The 10,468-nt window shown below is 36.7% G+C and overlaps 1 protein-coding gene across 5 annotated transcripts in view; it reads right to left on the bottom strand.

Moving 5' to 3' along the window:
- Positions 1–4,215: 4,215 nt before the first annotated feature.
- The window catches only part of arhgef11 (Rho guanine nucleotide exchange factor (GEF) 11), a 39,888-nt gene continuing 33,635 nt past the window's right edge, over positions 4,216–10,468 (bottom strand). For 3 of the 5 annotated variants that reach the window (XM_067399791.1, XM_067399793.1, XM_067399792.1), the window contains 4 exons: positions 9,230–9,304; positions 7,599–7,918; positions 5,992–6,127; positions 4,216–5,841 (listed from right to left, as the gene is read on the bottom strand). In XM_067399791.1, coding sequence (XP_067255892.1) covers positions 5,783–5,841; positions 5,992–6,127; positions 7,599–7,918; positions 9,230–9,304 — 590 coding nt within the window. In that variant the 3' untranslated portion in view covers positions 4,216–5,782. Of the gene's footprint in view, positions 5,842–5,991; positions 6,128–7,598; positions 7,919–9,229; positions 9,305–9,498; positions 9,670–10,468 lie in introns of those variants that run through there. The other 2 variants (XM_067399794.1, XM_067399795.1) reach the window with 2 other exon arrangements.

Below are 10,468 nucleotides of genomic sequence, written 5' to 3'. Positions count from 1 at the left end.
TTTTTTTTTTTTTTTTTCCTTCACAGAAACTCACATATTTCCGTCTCCATTCAAACCTGAGCTGATACACGCCCCGAATGGAAGCCCGACTCGACCCGACCTCCCCCACGTTCCTGCTCCGCCTTCCATCATCACACCCTTCACACAATACACGAGTCATGAGGATGCCATTAGATTAAGTAGTTTATATATATAAAACTGCAGGAATGATGACCTAATTTTTTGTTTATTTTTTTATTTTGTTTATTATTATATGTTTATTTGAATCTGCAGGAATTACCTTATATTTAATTATTTATTTTATTAATTTATTCGAAGCTGCAGGGATGACCTAATTTTTGTTACATGTTTGTTTATTTATTTATTTGACACTGCAGGAATGACCTCATGTTCGGAACATGTTTGTTTTGTTTTAATTTGAAACTACATGAATGACCATTTTTTGAAAGATGTTTGTTTGCTTGTTTGTTTGAAACTGCAGTAATGACCTCTTTAAAAAAAAAAAGAAAAAAAAAAGAAATCAAAAATAAATAAATGACCCAAATGAATGACCCAATTTTTTGAACATGTTTATTTATGTATTGGAAACTGCAGGAAGGATCTAATTTTTAACTATTTTTATTATTTATTTATTTGAGATTTATTTTATCTTTTAATATCTTTCCAATTTGCATATACACATATAGTATATATACCTATACCTACACACACACACACACACACACACACACACACACACACACACACACACACACACACACACACTATATTGCCAAAAGTTTTGGGATGCCTGCCTTTACATGCACATGAACTTTAATGACATCTCATTATTAATCCGTAGGGTTTAATATGGAGTTGGCCTACCCTTTGCAGCTATAACAGCTTCAACTCTTCTGGGAAGGCTTTCCACAAGGTTTAGGGGTGTGTTTATGGGAATTTTTGACCATTCTTCTATAAGCGCATTTGTGAGGTCAGGCAGCGATGTTGGCGAGAAGGCCTGGCTCGCAGTCTCCACTCTAATTCATCCCAAAGGTGTTCTATTGGTTTGAGGTCAGTCAAGTTCCTCCACACCAAACTCACTCATCCTTGTCTTTATGGACCTTGCTTTATGCACTGGTGCACAGTCATGTTGAAACAGGAAGCGGCCATCCCCAAACTGTTCCTACAAAGTTGGGATCATGCAATTGTCCAAAATGTCTTGGTATGCTGAAGCATTAAGAGTTCCTTTCACTGTAACTAAGGGTCCAAGCCCAACCCCTGAAAAACAACCCCACACCATAATCCCCCCTCCACCAAACTTTACACTTGGCACAATGCAGTCAGGCAAGTACCATTCTCCTGAAAACCGCCAAAACCAGACTTGTCCATTGGATTGCCAGACAGAGAAGCGTGATTCGTCACTCCAGAGAACACGTCTCCACTGCTTTAAAGTCCAGTGATGGCGTGCTTTACACCACTAATCTGAAGGCCACATGAAGTTTGGAGGTCTGTAGCTATTGACTCTGCAGAAAGTTGTCGACTTCTGCGCACTGTGTGCCTCAGCATGTGCTGACCCCGCTCTGTGATTTTATGTGGCCTACCACTTCGTGGCTGAGTTGCTGTTGTTCCCAATTGCTTCCACGTTGTTATGATACCACTAACAGTTGACCGTGGAATATTTAGCAGTGAGGAAATTTCATGAATGGACTTATTGCACAGGTGGCAACCTATCACAGTACCATGCTTGAATTCACTGAGCTCCTGTGAGCAACCCATTCTTTCACAAATGTTTGTAGAAGCAGTCTGCAAGCCTAGGTGCTTGATTTTATACACCTGTGGCCATGGAAGTGATTGGAACACCTGAATTCAATGATTTGGAGGGGTGTCCCAATACTTCTGGCAATATAGTATGTGTATGTTATATTAGATTATATGATTAATATAAGGTAACTACAAGGGTTAGGTTTAGGGGTAAGTTCAAGTCTAGTACCTGGTTATTACCCAGTTATTGTAATTACTATAACTACATGGGGAACAGGACTGTAAAATAAATTAAGTGCTAACGAAATGTGTATATATGTATATATACATATGGATTTGTATAAATGCATTTTAGATTTTGTTGTATCAGTTTTACCATTTATTTGTATTTAAAATAATTAAATTTATATTCAATTTTGCCTCATTTATTGTATATTGATACATTTTGCAATGTTAAAAAAAGTGTCATGTGCATTTACGCTATACATTTACATAATTTATACTTATTTACTATATATCAAATCTCAATTGCTTGATTTTTTTCTATATTGATGCCATATGCAGACTATCCTAAACTGATAAAAAAATAAAAATTGTTACATTTTATTTCTTTTTTCTACATTTATTTTTCTCATGCTCAACTTAGACAAATGTATCTGAAATACCAAACAATGTTTTCAACCTACAGTGGGTGCAGAAAGTATTCAGACCCCCTTAAATTTTTCACTCTGTTATATTGCAGCCATTTGCTAAAATCATTTATGTTCATTTTTTCCCTCATTAATGTACACCCAGCACCCCATATTGACAGAAAAACACAGAATTGTTGACATTTTTGCAGATTTGTTAAAAAAGAAAAACTGAAATATCACATGGTCCTAAGTATTCAGACCCTTTGCTGTGACACTCATATATTTAACTCAGGTGCTGTCCATTTCTTCTGATCATCCTTGAGATGGTTCTACACCTTCATTTGAGTCCAGCTGTGTTTGATTATACTGATTGGACTTGATTAGGAAAGCCACACACCTGTCTATATGAGACCTTACAGCTCACAGTGCATGTCAGAGCAAATGAGAATCATGAGGTCAAAGGAACTGCCTGAAGAGCTCAGAGACAGAATTGTGGCAAGGCACAGATCTGGCCAAGGTTACAAAAAAAAAAAAAAAAAAAATCTACTGCACTTAAGGTTCCTAAGAGCACAGTGGCCTCCATAATCCTTAAATGGAAGACGTTTGGCCAAACTGAGCTATCGGGGGAGAAGAGCCTTGGTAAGAGGTAAAGAAGAACCCAAAGATCACTGTGGCTGAGCTCCAGAGATGCAGTCGGGAGATGGGAGAAAGTTGTAGAAAGTCAACCATCACTGCAGGCCTCCACCAGTCGGGGCTTTATGGCAGAGTGGCCCGACAGAAGCCTCTCCTCAGTGCAAGACACATGAAAGCCCGCATGGAGTTTGCTAAAAAACACCCGAAGGACTCCAAGATGGTGAGAAATAAGATTCTCTGGTCTGATGAGACCAAGATAGAACTTTTTGGCCTTAATTCTAAGTCCAATACAGTCCCAACAGTGAAGCATGGTGGTGGCAGCATCATGCTGTGGGGGTGTTTTTCAGCTGCAGGGACAGGGCGACTGGTTGCAATCGAGGGAAAGATGAATGCGGCCAAGTACAGGGATATCCTGGATGAAAACCTTCTCCAGAGTGCCCAGGACCTCAGACTGGGTTGAAGGTTTACCTTCCAACAAGACAATGACCCTAAGCACACAGCTAAAATAACGAAGGAGTGGCTTCACAACAACTCTGACTGTTCTTGAATGGCCCAGCCAGAGCCCTGACTTAAACCCAATTGAGCATCTCTGGAGAGACCTAAAAATGGATGTCAAACTATGTTTACCATCCAACCTGACAGAACTGGAGAGGATCTGCAAGGAGGAATGGCAGAGGATCCCCAAATCCAGGTGTGAAAAATTTGTTGCATCTTTCCCAAAAAGACTCATGGCTGTATTAGATCAAAAGGGTGCTTCTACTAAATACTGAGTAAAGGGTCTGAATACTTAGGACCATGTGATATTTCAGTTTTTCTTTTTTAATAAATCTGCAAAAATGTCAACAATTCTGTGTTTTTCTGTCAATATGGGGTGCTGTGTGTACATTAATGAGGAAAAAAAAAAAGAATTTAAATGATTTTAGCAAATGGCTGCAATATAACAAAGAGTGAAAAATTTAAGGGGGTCTGAATACTTTCCTTACCCACTGTATATAATTGTAAGTAAAATATTGAAAGATATCAATTCCACCACTTGAATCTGTTTTCAAAGGTTGTATCCAATTCCAAAGCAGTTTTCATTCATTATCAGAGATAAAGTTACTGGAATGCGAGAAGTAAATCAGTTCAGACAGGTTTTGAACAGCAGAAATGTTTCTTAAATTCACCACCAAAAACACACTGCACGTTTTTTAAACATTTTTAATTTCACAAAACAAATGGGTTTCTTTTAACATGAGTTTTCATTTTCCTTCTGTGCATCTAACAATCTCGCCATTTTTAAAAAGAGGGAGAGAAAATAATTTACACATCTTTTGTTTGTCATATCTACAAAAATAAAATTAAAGAAACGACTAGAGCTTTACAGAAAATGAACATATAAAACAGGCCGTGAACTATATTACATGAGTGAATGCCAATAAAAATAAAACAAACATTTACGTACAGTAGTTCGCACGAGTACGGTTTCTTCGTTGTGCAGCATACTTTTACAAATCGTTGACGAGTATGAATGAACATGGAACGATGGAGGAATGAGGCAAGAAACGAAAGAGGAGAAGAGAAGAAAATGTATGGGAAAAAAAAAAAAAAAAGAGTTAAAGCTAACGAGAGAAATCACATCTACATTTCTCCACCTGAGTTAACAGTAGTTATCCATACAAGCAACGTCTCTGAATTCAATCCACGTTAGAAACTTTCTGCAGTCGCACATAAACTCGCAAAAACAATTATTAAAATACAAAATAAGAATAATAAACAAAACAAACTTAAAAGGAGGTGAGGTAACAATCCTCCTTTGGCAGGTTAGGCGGACGAGTTAAACACTTATAAAGACGCTTGCGTATCGAAACGTAAAAGTTACGTTTTTATTTATTAGAGTTCCCGATCCCTTCATTTGTGTTTCAAGCACTCGTTGAGCTACGAATGAACTACCGCAAACGGTGAGGGACAAACGTTCACAGTATTTACACGTAATACAAATGTGTCAGCTTGCAGGTCACATGACATGATGTCAGAATTCATAAACACGCCCCTTTTTTTCCTGTGCGATATAAACAGGAGTCCAGTCACACGCTGTGCGATAGTGTGCGTAGAAACAGAACAAATGTTTGTTGGATATTTTATTTCTTCCATAGCACACGGAAAAATTTAAAACAAAACCTTCACCTTTTGTTGTTTTCCTTCTTTCGCATAGTGTTACGTAATCAAATACAAGCTACTATATTAACGAACAACGATATTCATGAGACATCCTTAATTCGCCCCCATTTTTATGTCCACAGGGGTCCCAGTGCAAAAGAACCTGAATTTGTCAACGCCGGAAACGGCTCAGGTTGATGCGGCTCACGATGGAAAACGACGCCCGTTTGGATTGCCGACTTTCCTTACGAGCTGAATGGAGGAGAAACAGACGTACAGCAGGTAAAGTGCTGGGGTTTCCTTCGAAGGACAGAGTCATGTCTTCAGCCGTGCTACTTCACTTGCGTTTCACTTCCTGTTCTTCACGCATCACGTTCTTCAATCAACCAATAACATTTCATTTTCTCTCTTGAATCGCCACTTTCCTTTTTCCATCCTTTCTTTCTCAGCGCAGGCCGAAGGGTCGTCCGTCCCTTCTCAAGTCACGAATTGACACAAACAACACATAATTCAACCTGGATGGTGCTTCCAGGAGCAAGGCATGCTGGGAAGGGGCTACATCATAGAGTGCAGAGTGTGTGTTTGCATGAGTCTGTGTGTGCGAGATGAAAGTCCTCGAGTAGTTCCAGTGTAAACCATCAGAAACCAGTGGACTGGATTTCTGGCTGGGCTGGTTCTGTTGAGACGCCCTCCTTACCTGTAAGAACAACAAAGATTTACTTTATCAACTTGGGAATTGCAGACTTTACACACATTTTCTGCACTTGAAATTGGATTTACACGTTCAAAAAAGCGGTGAGAGCGTTAAACTCATTAGAAGCAGTTTTTGAGATCAAAATGTCCGCACCATCTCCTGCTCCTCGGTCCAGTGATGGTATTCGGACTGCTGCGGGAGACTTGTCGACGAGATCAATTGACATTTTACCAGCAGGAAGTGGTTTTCTTAACTTCTTCAGAAGTTTGTAGTGATCTGCTTCAATGTCCTACAAAAACAGTTGAAAAGAAACAATCAACATTGTTTTACAACAACATGTTTATATACCAGGTTGAATCTCACAAAAATAAATACAAGTCACAATTCAGCCACAAAAAAAAAAAAAATCACCCCCCAAAATTTTATATGGGTCACTAACACTTTTTTGCATTGATAATATAAATATAAATAAATGTAAAAAATATCTAAGTCAGCATAAATTAAAATCTGTACTTTTTTTAGCGTAATTTAAATGTTTAATATAGTTTGCAACTACATCACTAAAAACAAGTCACATTTTTACTGCAAAATCACCAGAAGTATGATAAAATAAAACTAAATAAAATATGATTTTAAAAGCCAAAAAACAACCCTTATCTTATTTTATTTTGCATTAATAATTTTTTTTTTATTAAAATTAATTAAATTACTATAATATATAATTACTTCATTTTTAAATAATACAGTTTGACATTACTACATTTGTTTTTTTTGGGGCATGAAACCTGCTTAAAGGATTAGTTAATTTCAAATTTTAAAATTTCCTGATAATTTACTCACACCCATGTCATCCAAGATGTTTATGTCATTTGAAATGTCTTTCTTCAGTCGAAAAGAAATTAAGGTTTTTGAGGAAAACATTTCAGGATTTTTCTCCATATAGTGGACGTCAACAGTTACCAATGGGTTGAAGGTCCAAATTGCAGTTTCAATGCACCTTTAAAGGGCTCTACACGATCCCAGCCGAGGAATACTTGCACTGCTCTGCGATGTGCCATTCATGACGCAATCACATTGGAAAGGTCACGTGTGAACATGCAAAGACTTAGTCGAACGGCATTTAAAAAAAAAATAAAGGTAAAACAACGATGACGGCTGATTTTGAAGTTGGAGGAGAAAATTATTTTTTTTTGCCTACATCACACGTGACCTTTCCAAAATGATTACGTAATGCGTGGCGCATCGCAGAGCAGTGCAAGATGAGCATTTGTGGTTAAAATGTATATAAATTTTATTTCATTTTTTTAGAAAATGACAGGTCGTTTTGCTAGGTAAGACCCTTATTCCTCGTCTGGGATCATGTAGAGCCCTTTAAAGGTGCATTAAAACTGCAATTTAGACCTTCAACCCATTGGTAACTGTTGAAGACCACTATATAGAGAAAAATCCTGAAATGTTTCCCTCAAAAACCTTATTTTATTTTCGACTGAAGAAAGAAAGACAAACATCTTGGATGACATGGGGGTGGGTAAATTATCACAAAATTGTAAAATTTGAAGTTAACAATTGTCAAATATAATTTACATTTACAAATAAAAATATAATAACAATGCAAAAAATGAAACTACTAACAAAAACTTAAAACGTGCTTAATTCAGGCTTCAATTTCTTTTTTTAATTTCTTTGTTTTGTATTTGGGTCAAATATGGCCTGGGCATGCATGGACATGTTTGTAATGTGTGTGTGTGTTTGTGTTTTACCCTCAGGTGCTGCAGTTTCCTCATAAGCTCCTCCATGGTGTTAAAGATCTCGTCCACGTTCTTGATCACATGCCGCTGGATGCTCATTTGAGAATGGCCGAGCCCTTCCCTTCGACTCAGAGTCTCAGTCAGCGACTGGTCAGTTGGAGAGAGGCAGGGCGTCTCTTGCTCCTCTTCCTCGTTGATGAAGGACGATGAGAACACATTGCTCGTCTGATGGCTGTTCTCAGACGCGTCCGAGTCTTTGAGCTCATCTGTGCTGCTCTCGTCTGTGAGAGCGCTGGATTGCTCTTTGGGCATGACCAGATAAAACATGTTTCCTGGAAGTAGCGCAGCAGAATCATTAACAAACAAATAAATAAATAAAATGAAACATTTTCTAATAGTTTTCAACTAAAAACTGAAAACAGTTTTATGTGTTTTGACCATTCATTTACACGACAACAGCGTTTGGGGGGCCTGCAAATGCAAACTTTTGAAAATGGGCTTCGTGTAAAAACGTGATTTGTTCAGTCTACAGGCACGTAGTGTTTCTTTACAAAGTGACCTACCAGTTAGACCTACCTGAAATCTTAAAGCATTGTTTACAAGGTTACATGGGTCAAAAACAATGAAAACAATAACTTTGAGCATTTTGTTAGGGAAGCTAAAAATCTGAGCCGGTTTGACTGGGACAGTAGAAAAAACCCTTAGCGTTGAGCCCTGATATATCAAAGGAAAGTAAATGTGCCATTTATGACAATAGGTTTATGCGAAGATTTTTTAAAGCCTATTAAATATTAAAATTGATAGCTTTCAATTATATTGTAAAGTTGAATGGCTATAATTAATGGACAAAATCAATTTAATAGAGACATTAGTATCACTTACACTGGCCTTCATTCACAAAAAGATGCCATTAAAGAAATATTTTAAAATGTAGTCTATGTTGTTTCTATTAATTTGGAGATTCAATGTTAAAGTATGACACAAAAAAAAAAAAAAAAAAAAACCTTTAAAATGTTAGGTGCGGTTAATCGCAATTACAGAAAAATGTGTGATTAGTTAATTTTCTTAAATCGATTGACAGCATTAATAAAAACTAAAAAGAAATATGTAAAGCAAAAACTAATAAAAATGAGAAAACCAAATTATTAAAAACAAATTGAAATGAAAACTGAAAATATAAAAATTGATTGTACACTATAATAGTACATTATAAATACTAAAATAATATAATTAATACATCAAATATACCTTAAATAACTAACACATTTAGTTAGTTTAAAAAAAAAAAAATTTAAAAAAATAATTTAAATTCTTTTTGAATTATATTTGTAACTTTCTGACTATTAATAATCACAGTTGACTGTGATTTTATACAACATTTCTCTCATATTCTCATAATCACACTGTTGATTACAAAAGTAAACGTGCTGAAATTATCGTTAAAGCTCACAAGAAGAACAACAGAAACAGAAATGGACTGATTCCAGATCATTCAGGACCGGTTTCCAAAACTGAAACCAAATCTCATCCTAGATTATATTTCACAGCCAACCGATGAGGTTTGAGACGAGTCACAACTGTTCGCAGGAAACCGGCCCAGAATGCATCTGCCAATAGGTATTGTACCATAAATTAAGCCCCACCTCTGTCCTGAGAGGATTGGCTGGCGGTGACATCATCGGTGATGTCGTCAGGAAGAGAACAGCCCGCACCCATGACTGTGTGTGAAAGACAGGTAGAAGGTGTGTGTGTGTGTGTGTGATTATGTGTGAGTGTTTGAGAGAGAGGGAGAGAGTGTGAGTGTGTGACAGAAGTGTGCAGAACAATGGTGTGAGGTGCATTTATGTAGTGTGTGTAGTTAGACACAGACAAATACAAGAAGCCAGAGCACCATACATGTGAGAGAGAGCGAGAGAGAGAGAGAGAGAGAGAGAGAGAGAGAGAGAGAGAGAGAGAGAGAGAGAGAGAGAGAGCGAGAGAGAGAGAGAGAGAGAGAGAGAGAAAGGTGTGTGTTGTGGAAAAGTAGCAAAAAGAGAGAACGAGAAAAGTGTGTTAAATCACATAAGCTTCATCACAGTGAGATCTGAACACATGCAGAAAGACAGAGACAGACAGAGGGGAAAGAGAGACAAACTCTTCAATTCTCTGAAAATTAAGTACAGCTTAAAGAATTTTACAGCCACAACATCTAAGTTCCCTTTTTAACTAAACTATTAAAAATCATTTTGGTTAATTGAAATTAAGCTAACATAAAGTGAAATATAAATATTAGATTAAAATCTTGAAAATGAGAAAAGTTACGATACTAAAACTGAAATAAAAATAAAATAAAATAAATAGAAATATACTTAAAAGTCTGAGTCAGTTGCTCTGTGGTTGCTAGGTGCTATAGGAGCAGTTATGATTATAAAATTAGAATTGAAAATATTTATAAATAATAAAAATGTCCCTCAGTTTGTAAAAACAAACTAAAAGTACAGTAATGCACTTATAATAAAAGTAGGCAGCGTTCTTGAAGGTTCCAGAGCATTTTGTCAGGAGTTGAAATACTGGTTATAACTTTGCTTAGACTTAATCCCACTAGTCTAATAATGTTGACATGTATAGTCTTGTGACTAGTATAAGTGCAGTATAATTTAGCCAGTATTTTAATGTTTATTGGTGCATGGCCTTGCTCAAAAACTTCTATTGTAAGTGCATTTCTGTAAACTTTTGTGATTTTTGCTTTTAAAAGGTGCCATAGAATTGAAAATTGAATTTACCTTGGCATAGTTGAATAACAAGAGTTCAGTACATGGAAATGACACACAGTGAGTCTCAAACTCCATTGTTTCCTCCTTCTTATGTAAATCTCATTTGTTTAAAAGACCTCTGAAGAACAG

Source organism: Chanodichthys erythropterus, chromosome 11 (assembly GCF_024489055.1).
Source record: "Chanodichthys erythropterus isolate Z2021 chromosome 11, ASM2448905v1, whole genome shotgun sequence".
NCBI classification, from domain to species: domain Eukaryota; kingdom Metazoa; phylum Chordata; class Actinopteri; order Cypriniformes; family Xenocyprididae; genus Chanodichthys; species Chanodichthys erythropterus.
This window is presented reverse-complemented; position numbering and strand designations above follow the sequence as displayed.